This window comes from Molossus molossus, unplaced genomic scaffold (genome assembly GCF_014108415.1).
Source record: "Molossus molossus isolate mMolMol1 unplaced genomic scaffold, mMolMol1.p scaffold_m16_p_2, whole genome shotgun sequence".
Classification (NCBI taxonomy): Eukaryota; Metazoa; Chordata; class Mammalia; order Chiroptera; family Molossidae; genus Molossus; species Molossus molossus.
In genome coordinates this window covers 130,471,591-130,491,965 of record NW_023425355.1, presented here as the reverse complement: position 1 = coordinate 130,491,965, position 20,375 = coordinate 130,471,591, and the positions used below count along the sequence as shown (strand labels likewise).

General features: G+C 43.5%; 1 protein-coding gene across 2 annotated transcripts in view; it reads left to right on the top strand.

The window, feature by feature from the left end:
• PDK3 (pyruvate dehydrogenase kinase 3) overlaps positions 1 to 18,224 on the top strand; it is a 78,825-nt gene extending 60,601 nt beyond the window's left edge. The window contains exons 7-12 of one of the 2 annotated variants that reach the window (XM_036270468.1): positions 5,846 to 5,922; positions 7,798 to 7,899; positions 8,560 to 8,670; positions 12,127 to 12,240; positions 14,011 to 14,142; positions 17,410 to 18,224. In XM_036270468.1, the coding sequence (XP_036126361.1) occupies positions 5,846 to 5,922; positions 7,798 to 7,899; positions 8,560 to 8,670; positions 12,127 to 12,240; positions 14,011 to 14,142; positions 17,410 to 17,427 (554 nt within the window). In that variant the 3' untranslated portion in view covers positions 17,428 to 18,224. Of the gene's footprint in view, positions 1 to 5,845; positions 5,923 to 7,797; positions 7,900 to 8,559; positions 8,671 to 12,126; positions 12,241 to 14,010; positions 14,151 to 17,409 lie in introns of both variants that reach the window. The other variant, XM_036270467.1, reaches the window with a different exon arrangement.
• Positions 18,225 to 20,375: the final 2,151 nt, after the last annotated feature.

The following is a 20,375-nucleotide window of genomic DNA, read 5'->3' as shown; positions in this document are numbered from 1 at the left end:
CCCAGGAGATGCCAAGCTGCAAACCAAGGCTGGCTGCCGCTAGTGCTGGGCATGGGGCCACATAATGAGAGGCATGGGGCACACAAGGTCAGATGCTGCTTGCTTGAGGGAGTTTAGGAAAGTCTGAAGCATGAACCAAAATAGGCCATTCGTATGGAAAAGCCACTGGAAACAGCTTGGGTGGGCCCGAAAGTTGGGTTGGGCAGGGTCTTGGCATCACCAGGGCAGGACGAGCAGTGACATCCAGGTTGATGCAGACTCAGATATGACGCCTGTCTGTGGGCTCTGCGGGGGAAAGGCTCAAAAATGGGACAGTGGCCTCTGCCAGCACTTTTGTCTGGCAGAAAAGGTGCCTCCTGCACCTCTTGCTCAGATGCCAGACAACTCATTTCCTCCCTGTGTCTGGTGCCTTTCAAGTGGCTGCCGCAGTGCTGGGGCTCAGAGGGAGCCAGTCTGAGGAAGTCTGTGTGTGGGCCCGTTAAGAGGAGTACCCGGGGCTCCAGAAACCTCTCTCATAGCCTCAACCCTCGCTGGTTTTTACAGCCAGAAGTTATGGGGACTTTTCTTCCTGGCACTGGAACTCTGGCCGAGGGGTCTTGGTGTGGAGCTGGGATCCTTTATTCTTCAGGGGTACTTCCACAATCGAGATATCTCTCCCAGTTTTTTTTTTGTTTGTTTTTTTTTACTCCTCACTCGAGGATATTTTTTCATTGATTTTTAGATAGAGAGGGAGGGAGGGAGAGAAAGAAACATCAACGTGAGAGAGAGACATCGATTGGTTACCTCTTCATAACCTCAACTGGGGCCAGGGACTGAACGGAAACCGAGGTACGTGCTTTTGACTGGGAATCAAACCTGCGACTCTTCAGTCCACAAGCCGATGCTCTAACTGCTGAGCCAAACTGGCCAGGGCTCACTTAATTTTTATCTGCCACATATGGGTGTGGGACCAGCCTGTTCACGTCTTTGCCTCTCCTACCAGTCTCAATGTGGCTGCTTCTTCATATCCTTAGCTGTAGGATATGTTCTGCTTGATTTCAGGTGGTTCTGAATGGTGGCAGTTCTGTAGTTGTAATTTTGATGTGGTTGTGGGAGGAGGCAAGTACCGCATTTACTGAAGCCTGTACCACAGCTTTTTTATCCACTCATCTATTGATGGGCACTTGGGCTGCTTCTATATCTTGGCTATTGTAAATAATGCTGCTAGGAACATAGGGGTGCATATATTCTTTTGAATTCATGTTTTGGGTTTCTTTGGCTATATACCCAGAAGTGGAGTCACTGGGTCATAAGGCAGTTCCATTTTTTAAATTTTTTGAGGAACCTCATGCTGTTTTCCATAGTGGCTGCACCAGTCTGTATTCCCACCAGCAGTGCACAAGTGTTCCCTTTTCTCCACACCCTCACCAGCACTTGTTGTGTGTGAATTTGTTGATGGTAGCCATTCTGACAGGTATGAGGTAATAGCTCATTGTGGTTTTCAATTGCATCTCTCTCATGATTAGTGAGCATCTTTTCATATGTCTGTCCTCTTTGGAGAAGTGTCTGTTTGGGTCTTCTGCTCATGTTTTATAACTGGATGGGCTTTTTTGGAGCGTGTTGAGTTGTATGAATTCTTTACAAACTTTGGATATTAACACCTTTACCTTTTCCCTTGGATACAGTTTTTTCTGTGTAGCCTCCAGTTTTTTTTCATTCTTACAGACTTATCTAAAAATAAAAGATTTTATATCCTATGTAGAGTTCTCTTGGTACATATTAGATGTTTTAATACATGATATTTGGAGCAATGACTGTACAAAATAGAGACTATATTAAATCTTGAACATGAAAAACCTGGACAGTTTTTCCCATTGACTTTTCTTAAATGTACCCTTAGATAGAAAATTCATGTTCCATTTGTGTCTTATTTTAGAAAGTAAAAAAATATCTATTAAGAGTCCACTACATAAAAGCCACTGGATCCAGGATTAGGGAAGAGTTGTGGACCAAACATTTGATATGGTTTTAAAAGGAAGGAAAGTCATGTAAACTATAATGTTCCCAAAGAAAAGTACAAGTAATTGAGCAAGTCTGCAGAAGTCTCCGAGAGAACGTTGATTGAACTGAAAAAACAAAACCAACGCAGTAAAACTATCAAAGGTATTTTAATTTTCCTGAGATTCGGAGTAAAAAGGTTGAATTCAGAAGGCTGTTTATATAACTAATCATACCTTTTGGTACAAGATAGACTAAACATTTAGAGTAGTCCTGGAGCTCCATTAAAATGATGATCATGAAACACAAAGAAAAATAGCAAAGAAACCGGAGGTTCGCCCGCGGACCTCTGATCTCGCCCCCTGCCAGAGGGTAAGCAGATGGAAGTATGCTGAGGAAGGGGACAGAGCAGAACGCCACAAAGGAGGCAGCAACAGAGACGGCATCTATTGCCAGAGGTACCCTGGAGGGGCTCTGGGAGCAGAGCCAGGAGCTGCCAAGGACTGAGATGGGAAGCGAAAAGGTAGGGGTTAGTTCAAAGGTGGTGTAAGGTAGAGCATGGAGGGATGATGGGGAGCCCTGGACTCTTCTGCCTGTGCTTCCCCTGGACAGAAATCCAAACCAGAGTACTGTCTTCAAGGACAACCTCGGAAAAAAACCTGGGCTGTTCGTGTAAGTGTTGTTAGCCCAAAGTAAAGCCCTCTTTTTTTTTTTTTTTTATCCTCACCCGAGGACATTTTTCCATTTTTTTTTTTTTTGTACAGATAGAGTGGGAGGGAGAGAGAGGAAGAGAGAGAGAGGGAAACATCGATGTGAAAGGGACACATCGAGTGGCTGCCACCCGCACGACCAACCAGGGCCGGGGACAAACTGCAACCGAGGTACATGCCCTTAGCGGGAACCGAACCCGGGTCTCTCCGGACCGCAGGCGGACGCTCTAACCGCTGAGCCATACCGGCCAGGGCAGTAAAGCCCTCTTCATTCAGGCATTTGGAGGACCCTCCGGTCAGAGGCCAACTCTCTGCTCATCCTAAAGCCGGTTGAAAGTCCTGACCAGGGACACAGTGCTCCAAGTCAGCCTTCCCATTTAGGGGAGGGCCCTGGGCAGAAGTGAACACCAGTGACCTCAAATGATGAATCCAGTCCCTCGTTCTTCAACAAGAATATTACAACCAAAGTGTATCAGACCGCAGGTGAAAACCAGCAGCGTGAACGAAAACGTGACAGGCCTTAAATTGATCAGCTTTACTGTCATGGCCAGAAGGCCACCCCCCCTTTCCACATTCTGAGAGAAAATAATTTTGAATCAAGAAATTTATACCCAGCCAAACCTTGAATCAAGGGAATCAGAGAAATAAAGGGTTGAGAACTAGATCTCCCGTGCACACCTTTTTGAGGTAGGTTACCTGACAAACTTAATGGTGTGTTTAATAGAGATAGAAGATAGCGAAAACATTCTAGAACTTCAATCAACAGTAATTTGAGTCGGCTGGTGCCGGTTCAATGCCCGGTCAGGACACATGCCCAGGTTGTGGGCCTGATCCTCAGTGGGGAGCATGCAGGAGGCGGCCACTTGATGTTCTCTCTCACTGATGTTTCTCTCTCTCTCTCTCCCCCTCTCACTTCCTCTCTCTCTCTCTAAAATCAATAAAGGAAAAAAAATTAAAATAATTCTTAGAAAAAAAACAGTGATTTGAGGATGGTAGCTATGCAGCATGTTTGGAAAGCAGTTGAGTCTAATTTGAAAAGTCTTTAACAATGAGTGAACACCATGCAATAGAATAAGAAGCTGGAAAATCTTAGTGATATGGGGAGCAAAGCATGTGTTTCTTGTCCAGTTACCCAAGAGGAAGGATAGTTAGAAGCTCCAGGAAATACAGTGATACCTCGGTTCTCGAACGCCTCGGTTTTCGACCAAATCGGTATTCGACCAGGAGATTCGAGAAACTTTTGTCTTGGAATCCGAACAAATATTTGGAACTCGAACTTCCAAGATGAGCCGAGTTGAGCCGAATGGCGTTCATTCGGCCCAGCGCGCCTTGCTTGCGCCATCAGTGTGAGTGCAGAGAGAGAGTCACGCTTTGTGGAGAGAGTCACGCTTTCCTATTGGGTTTCATTGCTTTGGTTCTCGAACAATTCGGTTCTTGACCGTCCTCCTGGAACGAATTATGTTCGAGAACCGAGGTATCACTGGAAACTGTATCAGAAAGTCATGGTCCAAATATTTGACAACTTAAAAGGGTAGTCTGCTTTTGAGCAGTTGGAGGTTGATAAGGAGAATCCATTTAACCTTAAGACTGACAGCGTTGTTCTTTTTTTTATCTTCACCCAAGGACAATTTTTTTTTCATTTATCTTCAGATAGAGCTGGAGGGAGAGAGAGAAACATCGATGTGAGAGAGCCACATTGACTGGCTGCCACCCACATGACCCCAACCGGGGCTGGGGACAAACTGAAACTGAGGCACATGCCCTTAGTGGGAACCGAGCCCGGGACTCTCTGATCCACAGGCCGGTGCTCTAACTGCTGAGCCAAACCAGCCAGGCAAGAGCGTTCTTCTTCAAGTGATGCATGAATCATGTCATTGGACTAGAGGGAGGAAGCGTTGTGGCTGCTTTGCAGTGATCAGTATTTTCCTACTTAGGATGTTACCAACATCAAAACTAGAATCTGTAGTCAGAGTACAGAAGAGTTCATTAGGGTCACAATATAGAATGTAAATATTATCAACCAAAAGACTAGAGCAAAAATAGTAATGAGTGGCTGCCTCTGGGTGCAGATGGTGGGGTGAGATGGGAAAGGGTGAAGGGACTTGTTCTTTTCTTCTTTGTAACAAATTTTGAAATCTTTTGTATATATTACCTTAATAATTTCAAATATAACCAATCCTCAAAGAGTTCAGATTTTAGAATCAAAAGCTCTTGGTTCAGGTGTCCAATTTCAGCACCTCTTCTGTTATGGTGGGCAATCACGTAGCCTGTGCAAAGCCTGTGTCCTCACCCGTAAAAATGCCACCCACCCCATGAGCCACACAATATTGTCACGAGGATTCAGTCAGATAATGTATATTCCAGCTCTTTGTAAACTGCTAAGAACCAAACTAACGTTCTCTGTACTTTATACTATTCATTGTGTAGAGGAAGCAGTTAGGTTGAAATTGTAACACAGGTATGTCTGTGTTCTACTTGAGGAAGTTCACATAGTTTCAGTTTCTTAAGTGATTTCGGGTCACGAGGACTATGTTTTCTAGCATCTACTCTAGCTCATGCTGTTCTTAGTGCATGACATGGAATTTGGGATTTCTTAGATTTCCCCAGAAAATCCCTCATGCAAGGAGAAGGGACTGTAGGTCTCTGTCTGCTAGCTGCTGGTAGAAAAAGGTTATGTGAATCTTACATTCTACTCTATAATATGCCTTGTTTATCGTAATTTAACATCACAGTTTAGTCCACATCACCAAAAAGATGTGCCCCTTTTCCTCTGTGGCTTCACATTCCCCCCGCTGATGACTGGCGTCAGTGGGTGGGTGTCTCCCAGTGTGAAGAACACCGAGCGATACTCAGATTGGGCTTATGTAATGCTCAGAACATTATGGCATAGGTGATTATATTCTAATTTCGCTCAACTAAGTTCGAAAGCAATTGAGTACTTTGCCCAGGATCACATAGCTGGGAAGTAAAGGAACTGGATTTTACCTCAAATTTGTTGGACTTCCAAAGCATTTGCCCAGCCCTGCCTTGAGAGGTGAAAACCTAAGTTAGCCTTTTGTGCAATCCCTTTTTGTGTCCTCAGAAAATAGAATGTAAACGTTTTTTACGTTCTTCTAGTTTGGGTCCTTATTCATTGATGGTTTTGTCTCTGTTTTCAGCCAAAGCTCCAGGCAAACCTATTCAGGTAGTTTATGTGCCCTCCCATCTGTTTCACATGCTATTTGAGTTGTTCAAGGTAAGTGGAATTTAACAACATGGGAAGAAGTCTTCATTTTAAATTACTTTGATTCAGGGCATAATGGATTCATTAGATTTGCATAAGAAAAAGGTTTTGCATAACCATTTTAAAAATTCTATTTCTGATATCCTGTGGGTTTTATAATTTGTACACTGTGAGATGAAAAATTGCTGTGTACAGTGTAGTTTTCGTGAATATTAGTACATATTGATTTTGAGGCTTAATTGTACTTTAGTGATTTTATGTAAAATCCACAGTTTTTTCTTCAGTTAGATTAGATATGCTTTTTCATTTCCAAACCTGGCAAAGGCTTTACTGATGGTAGCCAGGTCCAAATAACAATATTTTATGCATTTTTATGCCTCTGAACATTAACTGTGCTGGTGCATCAGTAGTTGTTCTAGTCCTGAGAGCTATTGCAACCCTTTTACATATTTGAGTCAGTTCAGAAGATCTGACGGATGCAGAGGAGAAAGATGGGGAAGGGCTAAACCAAAAAGGAACCCCCTCCCCCAAAAAAGAGTCTTTAGACTCTCCGGCTTAAGCTGTTGCTTTTGTTAACCGGTAGCCAATGGCCTTTATAGTAGCAGTGTTACAGGCACAAGGCATTTGAGCTAAAATTTTATTTCTTCCAATATGTGTGAAACCCTACATAGAACGCCCCAAAATCAGTTATGTTGATTTACTTCCCAAAACTACACTGTTACTGATGTAACACTCGAAGGTCGAGATGGGCATTCGGTTGTGAACCTTGTCTTCAACAGCTGTGGCTTTTTCAGAACTTTTTTTTTTTTTTTTTTTTTTACCCCCTACCTGCCTGATATCAGTGTTGAATTTCTTATTGTTGTTTCTAACTGGAAAGCTACTAAAATGTGCTTTGGGATTATTGTGTATCCATTTTTCTTTGAGTTTCAGAGAACACTGCTTGTAATTTATGGTGAAGACAAGCACCGTCTCCATAAGCCACTGAGCCACGCCACCCTTCCCACCCCCATGATGCACACCCACTGATAAAGAGGGGCAGCAGGATGATGGGAAGGGAAATAATATTCTAGCAAACCCTACCCCTTTTCCCCAGTTTTCAGAACTTCTCTTTTTGTTGTTGTTAATCCTCACTTGAGGATACTTTCCCATTGATATTTTTAGATAGAGTGGAAGGGAGGGAGGGAGGGGGAGAGAGAGAGAGAGAGAGAGAAACATCAATGTGAGAGAGAGGGACACATCAACCAGCTGCCTCTTGCAAGACCCCTCGGGATCAGGGATTGAACCTGCAACCCAGGCACATGCCGCCCCTGACTTGGAATCAAACCTGAGACCCCTCAGTCTGATGCTCTAACCACAGAGCCAAACCAGCCAGGGCTCAGAACTTCTTAACTGACATTTCTTCCATTTTTTCCCCCAGCCAAATGATTGATTTCTGTGGGAAGTAGGTTCTGTACGTTCTTTGAGGAAAGGCGCTCTGTGACTGCAGAATGATAAGCAGGATTTCAAGTGCATCAGTGAGCCTCTGCGGCCTCATCCCCTGTGATTAAGACATTCCTCTTGGTTGGAAGTTGAATGGTTTGAATGCCCTAAAGCAAAACAAAAAGAAAAAAGGAAGGAAAGGATAGGTATGCAATATGGTAGATGGGACTTTAGTGAGGTGAAAATCAACAACAACAACAAAAAGAAAAACAAAGCATCTGGAAGCGTTTCCTTGATCCGAACACTCATTTAGCTAAGTTCTTAAGAGGGGGAAAAATGCCATATAAATACAACTGATATTTCCCCCACACAAAAAATTGTGCATAAGTAACCTCATGTGAGTTTTTTTTTTTAAGTGTGGTTTGTGAATCAGTATTATGCTAAAAAGAAAAGGTCTTATTATTTCAGAACTCAATGAGAGCAACAGTTGAACTCTATGAAGATAGAAAAGAGGCCTACCCATCTGTTAAAACCCTTGTCACTCTGGGTAAAGAAGACTTGTCCATTAAGGTAACTGGTTTATTTGCACATATACTTTCATTGTGAGTTTATTTCATAGTATCTAGACATTGAGGGATCAGAGGGAAGGGAACAAAGCTGACATTTACTGAGTGTCATATCTGTAAGTACTGTAGTAGATCTTGGCTAAAGTGATCTCATTTAAACTTCATTAATGCTCCGTTTTTCAGGGAGCTAAACAGGGTCTTTTTTTTTTTTTTTTTTAAATCCTCACCCGAGGACATTTTTGCATCTATCTTCAGTTAGAGCGGGAGGGATAGAGGAAGGAAGAGAGAGAAACATCGATGTGAGAGACACATCCAGTGGTTGCCACCCACATGACCCCAGCTGGGGCCAGGGACAAACTGCAACCAAGGTACATGCCCTTAGTAGGACCCAAGCCCAAGTCTCTCTGGTCTGCGGGCCTACGCTGAGCTAAACCAGCCAGGGCATAAACGGGGTCTTGAACTCAAGCCTGTGGAATCCAGCAGCACTTCCCTGCCTCCTTTGTTTTATGCTGTTCACAAAGGAACCATATTTCATTGGGGGTTCAAAGCCCCTGTACGTTTGAGAGTAATCTCATATGGACTTTATTTAATAAACTTGTTGCCTCCTACTAAGTATAGAATGACTCTTTCTCCTCCTGTTCCTCCTCTTCCTCCTTCATTGCAGATCAGCGACCTAGGTGGTGGCGTCCCCCTTAGAAAAATAGATCGTCTTTTTAACTACATGTATTCAACTGCTCCTAGACCAAGCCTGGAGCCTACAAGAGCTGCGCCTCTGGTAAGCATCTTCACTGAAAGCCCGTTCGTGTGAGCAGGGCCTCCGCCGGGGCTGGGCTGAGCCTCGCTGCGCTGGAATGTTCCCCCCGTGGTTTGGAGGAAGGAGACTTTTATGCCATTGCTACTTGCTTTGTGAATCCTTTGGACTCAGATTCATTCTGTGATTTGCGTCTGAGACCCACTCAGAGCTCAGTGCCTTACTCCCAGATAGAGAGAAAAGGCGTGTCCCTGTGGTTACGAGGGCTACGGGAGCACCATTGAGCGCCCGGCGCTACCCTTGGAGGGGGTGGAGGCTGAATCGCGGGTGAGCAAAGGAACAGCGCTGCGTGTACGGCTGCAGCGTGGTCCTGGCACTTGGGCGTGCGTGCCCGAGAGGGCCAAATCGCCCCGGGCCCTGGCACTTCCCCGCCAAATTTGTGTATATAATTAAAACGTTAAATTATGAACACATTCCACTTGTATATTAAATAACATAAGCAGGAAACAGATAGGTGGCGTATGCATTTTCAGAGCCCTTTCTGCCTCACTCTGGAAATAACCTTCAGCCCTATTAAGGCAGTGAGAAAAGTCTGGTTACCATGGCAGCATGGAGATCCTGGTAGGGCCACACTTTCTTCCCCTGCTGAGTGTTTCTAATTGACAAACAACAATTGAACCCTTTGTCATTAAACACAGCAACATCTATCAGTCTGCAAAATGGTTCAGGGTATAAATTAAGCTTCATTTTCAAGTCCTACCTGACTGGTAAGCACGTAAGATTATATTTTATTTGTATGAATAAAATCTAACACTTTGCATTGTTTATTTGAGACAGAGTTTATTAACTCAGCATGTTGAAAACGGGGAGGGAGTCACTTACATTGGATTCAGGAAAATTCATGAACGATCAATTTCGAAAGGCACTGCCTTGACCAGGCTCTGGTACCTACTTTAAATACATGTCAGAAGGGGAGAAAAAAAATCACTCCAAGCAAATCTAGAGCCTCCCCCAGTTATTTAAAAGGACTATGTATCGTCTATTTAGCTGTTGTACTGATTTGTTAATGAAACAACACTTGAATTAAGAGACCTGAAAAAATATGTGTGCACACGCTCCCGTTGTATAGATGGGAAAATAAGCTTAGTGCCTTGCCCAAGGTCATTGAGCTCATGACAGCCTTGGCTATGTCTGTGTTTTTTCCGTGTACCGTACGGCCTCTCCTTGTAAATAAATGTTTCTAGTAACATCTCTTCCAGCTAGTAAACTGTCCTCGGCTTTAAAGTGGGCATGTGGACATGTACTACTAGAAAACACTTTCCTCCCCAAACACCTCACTGTATTACAGCTCTGTGCCTTGACACATGCATTTCTTTTTTTAAATATTTTATTGATTTTTTTTTTTTTTAGAAAGAGAGGAAGGGAGAGGGAGATAGAAGCATCGATGAGAGAGAACATCGATTGACCGCCTCCTGCATGCCCCCCACTGGGAATCGGGCCCACAACCTGGGTGTGTGCCCTGACTGGGAATCAAACCGGCGACCTCTTGGTGCATGGGTCGACACTCAACCACTGAGCCACACCGGCCAGGTGACACATGCATTTCTTGTTCAGAAATGTACTCGTAGCCAACTCCCATTGATCCTTTGGCACCCTGGGAAAACTTTCTTGAACCTCACCCAGTCCGAATTAAAGGGCCCGCCTCTGCATTCTGCAGAACTCTGGGCTTGCCTGTCTCCACACAGGCAGGACTGCCTTGGCCCCAAGGTCTGGGCCTTGCTGGATGGAGGAGGCCGATTTCCTCGGCCTCTTCCTGGGCTGTGCTGGTTTCTTTCTCTCTTTCTTTTTTTTTTTTTTAATCCTCATCTGAGAACATTTTTGCATTTATCTTCAGATAGAGCAGGAGGGAGGGAGAGAGAGAAGCATCGATGTGAGAGAGACACAACGACTGGCTGCCACCCACAGGACCCCAACCGGGGCTGGGGACAAACTGCAACTGAGGTATGTGCCCTTAGCGGGAACTGAACCTGGGACTCTCTGGTCCATGGGCCGACACTCTAACCGCTGAGCCAAACCGGCCAGGGCTATGCTGGTTTCTTTACCACAGTGATCTTAGTCACCACGGTGGATATTTTGTCTTCACGACTGGCCACATTCTGCCAGTCTTTTTTTTTTTTTTTTTTTTTATCCTCATTCGAGGACATTTTTCCATTTTTTGTACAGACAGAGTGGGAGGGAGAGAGAGGAAGAGAGAGAGAGGGAAACATCGATGTGAAAGGAACACATCGAGTGGCTGCCACCCGCACGACCAACCAGGGCCGGGGACACACTGCAACCGAGGTACATGCCCTTAGCAGGAACCAAACCCGGGTCTCTCCGGACCGCAGGCGGACGCTCTAACCGCTGAGCCAAACCGGCCAGGGCCTGCCAGTCTTAATGCCCTTAAATGACGGGGTGCACTCCTCTGTCACACCTGGCCCTTTGAGTTAGGTCCCACCATGGAAGAAATCTAGGAAAGATGGTAGAAATCCATGTAACTTGGTAGAATTGTGTTATGTAGTAGCCATAATAGCAATTTCCACGTAGTTAGTTTTGTTACGTTTTCTAAGGTTTTTTAAAATTATATTTTCCAATGAGAAAACAGTCTCACGGAGGTGCAGTAAATTGCTCAGAATTTCACAAAAAGTGGGTTTCAACTTAGGTGTATCTGCACCTTAAGCCCACGCAACTACCACTGTAGGGTACGTTACCCCGCCACCTCCTTCGTTAACCTTGGCAGTGGATTTAATCAGAGGGACCGAAGCTTGTGGCACAGCGTCTTCCCCTCTACCCCAGCGCAAGTGAAGTCAGTCTCAATTGTTCTTATTGTTCTTGTCCATACCCGAGACCTTTTTTGGTTTTCAACAACCTGTTACCAATCGTCAGGGTTCCGTGATGTAGAGATCTAGGTGGGTACTGGAACTCTTTTCTTGTCTCTAAAAATACACGGACAGCCATATATCCAAATCTTGTAGGATTCCCAGAACCTTAGGAAGTAGCCGCTCAGGAAATGGTTTTCTTTTCAATGCATTAGCCTTGGTACTGGTAGATTTATACACCTGTGCTATTCAATTAAGTTTTGCTTCAAAAGAGCAAGGGAGTCTGATAATGAAACTTGGGAATGATGTGGTTTAGTTTTGTTGCCAGTTCAAAGTCCACTTGATTTGGGATTTGCTTTCAAAATGTGCTTTCAAGTGCTAAGACAGCGTTGGTCAAAAATTGCAGTATTTCTATTATTTTCCAAACTTATGAGAAGTATTTTTGTAGAGTGAAAATAGATTGTTTGCCATAGATGAGCATAGATGTCATTGTAGAATCTGAATCAATCGTTTGTTTTCTTTAAACCTGAATCAAGAATTTATTTTAATCTTGAATGATCCTCATACCAAACGTGTTAGCATGTGTGCCTGTCTCACTGAATTCATTTTCTTCCCTCTGTAGGCTGGATTTGGTTATGGCTTGCCAATCTCTCGTCTGTATGCCAGATATTTCCAAGGAGATCTAAAACTGTATTCTATGGAAGGAGTGGGTACAGATGCTGTAATTTATTTGAAGGTACTGCATTTTATTTCTGTTAATATGAAGGCATCTACGCTTTAAAGCTGTAAGTTCTAATAACTACTAGATAATAGACCATAGCATCTGTCATCTCTTATATTCAGCTCAGCTCGACTTTAGTTTTATGTGAAAACCATGTTATGTCCCACTCTTGGTTTTACACTCAGATATAGCAAAATATGAAATATGGAGATACAAAGAATAAGGGCATTGATTTTTAAAACCATAATTCAAAGTTGTGATTTTCAAAAGATTGCGGATCCGTTGAGAGGATCCATCTAGAAGGCGACAGATTATCAGAAACTGGAGTCTTTTAGTCTTTTGCTTTAAAAACTTGCTGGCTTTCCCAACATTATAAGAATTCGGTAATCATAATATGGTTATTTAGAAGGCTAATCTAATAACAAAGTTCTCTGTAACACAGGTTTTCTCATTCATTGGTGGTGTTAGACTTTTATCTCTAAAATCTAGAATATTTGAAGTATTTTCTGAATAGGAATATAGGCACATACTACAACATTTTAATGCTATAAAAAGGAAAACAAGTCTCTGCCACCACTGGCCCTAAGTCACCCTGTTCTGTTTCTCAGATGTAACCACAGGTACCAGTTTCTTGTGGATCTTCCTAGAAAAATCTAATTTTTTTTCACACAAATGATTTCAGCATTTAGCTTTTTTTTTACTTTCCAGTATAGCACGGAGATCTTTCCATATCGGTTAATGGCTGCATAGTGTGTTATATGTTATAATATTAATCCTCACACGAGGACATTTTTCTGTCTTTGTTCCATTAGAGTAGGAGGGAGAGAGAGGGCAGGAAGAGGGGGACGGGGGGAGAGAGAGAGAAACATTGATGTGAGAGAGACACATCAACTGGTTGCCTCCCACACGACCCTGACCAGGGCTGGGGACAAACCGCAACCGAGGTACATGCCCTTGACCGGAATTGAACTCATGACTCATCCGTCTGTGGGTTGATACTCTACCGCTGAGCCAAACCGGCCAGGGCGCATGTAGTAGTACATCATACCATAACTTAACCAGTTATTTGGAGTATTAATCTTAGATGCCAGTATATTTGAATGGCATGATATTTGATAACACTTTATGGGTTTATGCTTATAAATCTAGTATGTATGAAAATTTTTTTTCCCGGGCACTTTGGGAGAACAGTTGCCCAGTGAACAATGGTGCTTGGTCTAAGACCCCCTAGTCAAAAGTATCTCAAAGCAGTATTAGCTAGATTCACATGCTTTTTTTGCTCTGGTTATGTGTGCATCAGTACTGGCTTTGAATGAGTGCATGTTTTTTATTCCTTTCTAAAAGCTTCCATTTTGTCTAGCCAGTCTAAGTAACTGACTAAAATAGTATAATTTTTTTTTTTTTTTTTTTTATCCTCACCCGAGGATATTTTTCCATTTTTTGTACAGATAGAGTGGGAGGGAGAGAGAGGAAGGGGGAGAGAGAGAGAAACATCGACGTGAAGGGACACATCGAGTGGCTGCCACCCGCACGACCAACCAGGGCCGGGGACAAACTGCAACCGAAGTACGTGCCCTTAGCGGGAACCGAACCCGGGTCTCTCAGGACCGCAGGCCGACGCTCTAACCGCTGAGCCAAACTGGCCAGGGCTAAAATACTATAATTTTAATACAATTCAAAAAATATGTGCTAAGGTGTCTAACATTTGAAATAATAAACTTTGGATTTGTATTTCATGTGAGACAAATGACACTGTGGCCCTTTGGTGTCTGTTTTTTTCATTAGGCTCTTTCAAGTGAATCATTTGAGAGGCTTCCGGTGTTCAACAAGTCAGCGTGGCGTCATTACAAGACCACGCCTGAAGCCGATGACTGGAGCAATCCCAGCAGAGAGCCCAGGGACGCTTCAAAATACAAGGCAAAACAGTAATAGTTGACTTCGCTTTCTACTCTGCAGTAGCTGATTTTCCCCCACATGTGCCAGTCAGACCATTGATACTTCAGCCAAGTCTTCTTTGCCTTTATCCCTGGAAAAGCAAAGTGACCCCTCAAGAAATATTGGAGCAGTTTTGTCACCCTAGACAGGAGAGAGCAAGAATTGGGTAGGCAGAGTAGCCGTTGAGATAGAGGCCCTGCTGTCCCCGGAGTTCTTGCCCTGTGGAGGTCTCAACAGCAGTGAGTGGAGTTCCCCAGCTGTGAATTATATGTAAAGTTACTGAATTGGTAGTTTATCATCATCCATAGAGCTTGACAGGAAAAAAAAAAAGTTAGAGAAAACCTGTGGGTTGAAACTGGAAAAATAAAGTTCAAATGATCGATTAAGATGAAGAAATATGGCATATCCACACAATGGAATATTACTACTCTCCCTTTGAAAGGGATGAAGTTCTGACACGCGCTATAATATGGATGAACCCGAGGTCATTGGGCTGAGGGTAATAGCCAGACCTAAAAGGACAAATACTACACGAGTCCATTTACATGAGGTACCCAGTGTAGTCAGACTCATAGGGATGGATGTTAGAATGGTAGCAGCCAGGGGAATGGGGAGTTGTTGTTTAATGGGGTGAGAGCTTCAGCTGGGAAAGATGAGAAAGTTCTGGAGATTAGTTGCACAATCATATGAATGCACTTAATACTGCTGAACTGGACACTTAAAAATAACCAATCATCCTAATATTTTGTATTCAAATTCAGCATTGCAATGTTTCTCCCTAATATAGTTTAATTGTATATATTTCTTCTTACCCTCAAAACCTTGTGTTAACATAATGCAACAGAAAGGTATTTGTGTGCAAACATAGTTTATATAGCTTTGTAGTTTTGTACCATTATAGCTTTTGGTCTTTCTGATGAATGATATAAAGGGTATCTATACTGACGTATTGTCTTTGTCTATGGACCTGTTGTGATGGACCTCTGAGCAATACTGCAGGACTGGTCACTTACCTCAAATGATGCAATTTAGAGGAGCTTGGTTTGAGCATGTGAGTGCAAACACACACGTGGGTATGAATGTGTACACACACACACCGATCCCTGGCCAAGGTTAAGCTAAATCACCTTGAAACACCTGCATCAGTTTCCCTTGATTCCACTTTCAGTCTGTATGTGAGTCAAGCAACATGTTGGGCATCAGTGTGACCAATGAATTCAAACTGTTGCTCTGATGGGGGAGCTGTTTAGGTAGTATAGAGGCAGTCCTTTTGTTGTTGTTAATCCTGACCTGAGGATATTTTTCCATTGATTTTTAGATAGAGTGGAAGGGAGGGAGAGAGAGAAACATTAATGTGGGAGAGACACATCAATTGGTTGCTTCCCACACAACCCCGACTGGGGCCAGGATCGAACCTGCAACCCAGGTACGTGCCCTTGACCAGAATTGAAGCCATGACCCTTTAGTCCATAGGCTAACACTCTAACCACTGGGCCAAACTGGCCAGGGCCAGAAGCAGTCTTTATAAATAATAACATCCATTTGAATTGTAAAAGGATGGCTCTAATTGATTATTGTTTTAAAGGCAATTTTAAAACTCTAAGTAGTTTATCAGGTTGTGTAGTAATTAAGTATGAGTCTTCATTTCTCATGTGTTATTAGACATATTTTAGCCAAAGGCAATTTTTAAAATTCTAAAATAGTTAGCTTGACTATTATAATTGTTAAATTATACAAGTAGGATAATTGGTGGTGATCTTGGGAAAGTAGTAGGTATGGTAAATTCACTAGGTGAATGAGAAATTCTAAGAAAAATTTTTTTCTAATCAGATTTTTTTTTTTTTCCCCCATCCTCACCCGAGGACATTTTTCCACTTTTTGTTCAGATAGAGCGGGAGGGAGAGAGAGGAAGAGAGAGAGAGAGAAACATCGATGTGAAGGGACACATCGAGTGGCTGCCACCCGCACGACCAACCAGGGCCGGGGAAAACTGCAACCGAGGTACGTGCCCTTAGCGGGAACCGAACCCGGGTCTCTCTGTACCGCAGGCCGACGCTCCAACCGCTGAACCAAAATGGCCAGGGCTAATCAGATTTTTTAAAATACTTTTTATTGTCCGGCCGGTGTGGCTCAGTGGTTGAGTGTCGACCCATGCACCAAGAGGTTGCCTGTTTGATTCCCAGCCAGGACATGTGCCCAGGTTGTGGCCCCAATCCCCAGTGGGGGGCATGCAGGAGGCGGCCAGTCGATGTTCTCTCTCATTGATGTTTCTATCTGTCTCTCCCTCTCCCTTCCTCTCTCTCTAAAATAAAAAAAAAAAAGGAAAAACATTTTTTAAAATATTTTTTTATTGATTTCACAGAGAGGAAGGGAGAGGGAGAGAGAAATAGAAACATCAATGAGAAGCATTGATCGCCTGCCTCCTGTGCATGCTCCCAACTGGAGATTGAGCCCAAAATCTGGACACGTGCCCTGAAGGGGAATTGAACCAGCGACCTCCTGGTGCATGAGATGACGCTCAACCAACTAAGCCACACTGGCCAGGGCTCTAATCAGATTTTTAACAACAGTTTCATTGAGATATAATTCATACACCATGAAACTCACCATTTTAAAGTGTGCAATTCAGTAGTATTTAGTATATTCACAGAGTCGTGTGACCCTCACCAGCATCTAATTTTAGAACATTTTCATCACCTTCCAAAAAAAAACCCCTGGCCCTGGCCAGTTTGGCTCAGCGGTTAGAGCGTCGGCCTGCGGTCTGGAGAGACCCGGGTTCGGTTCCCGCTAAGGGCACGTACTTCGGTTGCAGTTTGTCCCCGGCCCTGGTTGGTCGTGCGGGTGGCAGCCACTCGATGTGTCCCTTCACGTCGATGTTTCTCTCTCTCTCTCTCTCTCTCTCTCTCTCTCTCTCTCTCTCTCTCCCTCCCCCTCTATCTGTACAAAAAATGGAAAAATATCCTCGGGTGAGGATAAAAAAAACAATAAACAAACAAAACCCTGTAGTTGTTAGCAGTCATGCCTCATTTCTCATCAGGTTTTTGACTAAGAGTAAAAAACTGTGTTAAAGTATCTAGTGGTAATTAAAGAGTAATTCATTTTCTGTAGTAACCATAGAGAATAATTCCGAGATAAGGCAAGGGTTTTTGAATGATCACTATAACTATAAATACTTTGAGTAAGTCTTGGTTAAGAGAGAGAAGGTTATACTCAAACTCACTATGGCTATCCTCATTATTTTCTTTATAGAGACAAGATCAAGACTAATAGAACTTTCTAGAGAACTGAATGCTTTGGTCCTCTCTGTGAAGAAAGATCATCTTGCGCAAGTCAACCTCTGAGCTCCTTTCCTCTACCAACTCTGAGTGCGACGCCGACACCACAGTTCCTCCAGTGCTGGACCTTTCCCAGAGAAACGTTCATGTAGCTACTTCAGCTCTTCCCACCAAAGTAGTAAATCGAGTAATTTTTCATCGTATGTTGTGATTTGCTTGGTGCCTGTCGTAAGAGAGCACGCAGCCTCACGGGCACCCTCGTTTCCTCACACATTTATCCTCATTATCGTAGCGTTGAGTGTCTCCAGTGTCCCCAGGGTTCCAAGCTCTCTCCCCATTCCAGACACAGCAGGTCTCTACTGTTGCACTTTGTGACCAAATACCATGTTTGTCCCAAGCCACCGACTCAGGCCTGGGGAGCCTGGAACTGAAGACATCAGTGGAACACATCTCGCTAATTCAGTCCCAGAGCCCTTCCTCTGTCACATGCGCCCCTCCCTCCACACCCTCTGACCGAGAGTTTTGCCTTCTGCCATCTGATCTTATTCTCATCGTGAGGTGTGTGTACTTTCACGCTAGTCTTCAAAGCATCGGCTTGATTTGAAAACTCACGTGTGTACTTCTATTCTGTCCATTAAACCGTTCCAAAAGTTGTCTTGGAATTTTTCACTTAACTGCTTGGTTTCAAAGATCTTAAGTGAAAAACTACCTTCTGGTCACCGTCGAGTTTGTAAAGAGTGGGAAGTGGAGCTTTTTTGCTTATGTACACGTTGTGCTAATCTAATACTGTACCTCTGCCATATTATATTCCTTTGTAGTTTTCCAAAGAAGTGGAGGTCCTCGTGGGATCTACTTCACTGGTTGTAAAATAGACTATCGAAGGGAAAAGTTCTAGTTTGTTTTGGAAAATGCCCTTGGTCTTCAGAATGTGCATTTTCATGAACTTTAGCCAGTTTTAGAATGGCCCCGCTGGTTTTCCCAGTCCTTTGCTTTTTGTTGAAAGTTGGAAAAAGAAGCCGTGATTGTTTACCCATAGAAATGGGTCCCAGTTACAACCCACCACGTACATAACTCCACCGGCTGTGTGTCTTTCATTCCATCGTCTGGTAGTTCCCGTCATCTTCAGAAAGATCTCGCTCACCTCTTCCATCCTTAGAAGGATCTCATCAGAGAACTTATGATCAGTCAGGTAAAAGAAAGGCCAGTGTACTTTTAAGGCGGGTGACAAGATGATCCTAATGAAGGCCGAGTCTTGGGGACGGGGCTTTTCCATAGGATTATTTCCTTATGTGAAAAATGTACAAATAGTGGTTCATTACATTAAAAACAAAAACAAAAAAACCTGGCTTCCTTTTAAATGTTAACTAGTATATGAGCATCTTACTAGGCCCTCATTTCCATACTCGTTTACACTTTCAAGAATAGTCCACTGTAGGGGAAGGAGGCACCAGATTCTGCAGGCGTTCCCTTCTGCCTTGTTCTGTGTCACTGCCCTGGAGGAAGGCCCGCTGATCGGTGCACCCTTACAACGAGCTCCATGCAGACAGGAAATAGGTGTAGGAAAATCCTCTCACGTCCTCTCTTTACAGATCTTTATCAAAAGTGAAGATTTCTTTCAGTGTTTTAGGGACTTAATCGGTAGTCCATTCCTGCTTTCTGGTTTACTCATATCCATCTGACCCCAGGACAATCTTGCCTCCTGTTTTTTTCCTGCATTAAGAATTTCACTTTGCTCCCAAAGTAACCGTAAGAAGACTTTCAGGAACATTTGGCATTTTCACAGTTTAGTGGCCCCGAAAATTTATCATTTTTGTTGGCTGTGCATGGCTCTTTGGACTTAGGTGCATCCCTCTGACTGTTCGATGGGTTTGTCTCTAAGCAAATGGTCAAATGTCTTGTAATGTAAATAGACATTGCCGCCCTTTCTGTGAAATTCATTGAGTTCCCCCAATTGATCTGTTTGCCTTTCATTGATTTGATTTGATTTTAAGTGTTTGGAGACTGTGTCTACTATTTGGAACAGTGCCTGGCACATAGTAAGTGCTTCATAGATGTTAGCTGAATGAAGGAATGAAAATTGAGAGACATTTACCTTGGGAGGAGGGCAACATCTTTATAAAATCTTTTATTTTTATTTTTTTTCTTTATTGATTTTTAGAGAGACAGGAAGGGGGAGAGAGAAAGAAACATCGATGAGAGAGAACATCAGTTGGCCACCTCCTGCATGCCCCCCACTGGGATTGGGTCCACAACCTGGGCATGTGCCCTGACCAGGAATCAAATCGGTGACCTCTTGGTGCAAGGGTCGACGCTCAACCACTGAGCCACACCAGCTGGGCCTAAATTCTAAAACCATGTTTGTTTCAAATTAAAAATCATTTCAGTCGGGAGCTGTGGAGGTACTGAATTTCCTTTTTATAGTGCTAAGTAGTGACTTTCAAATGTAGAGAAATGAAAGAAAAGAAGTAGGGACGGACCCACAGAAGGCTTCTGATGCTTTCTTTGCCTCCGAATATTCATTCTGACTCCTTGATACAGTGGGTTCTTTCTGTCCAACCAAACAGCATGATTTTATAACCTTGCCTGCAGATTCCAGAGAACTTTCACATACAGCATCCCCTGATCCTTACCATGCTGGGAGCTGGACCATGCGGCAGTACAGTCGTCCCTCGTTTATCATGGCTAATCCATTCCCATTCCAGACTATCGGTTGTACCTTGTATTGAAGGATTCCTGGGGTGCTCGAATACATAGGCCTACAGTCCATACGTACAGTGATTTTAATTTTAATTGTAATACAGGGGCGTATAATTGACTCAGTCAACCGAGTGCACACTGTATCATTTTCACTGTCTCGATCAACTTTTTAATGAATATATTTGAAAAAACCGCAATAGAGTGAAGCCACAAAAGTTGAAGCACGAAGTGGCGAGGGACGAC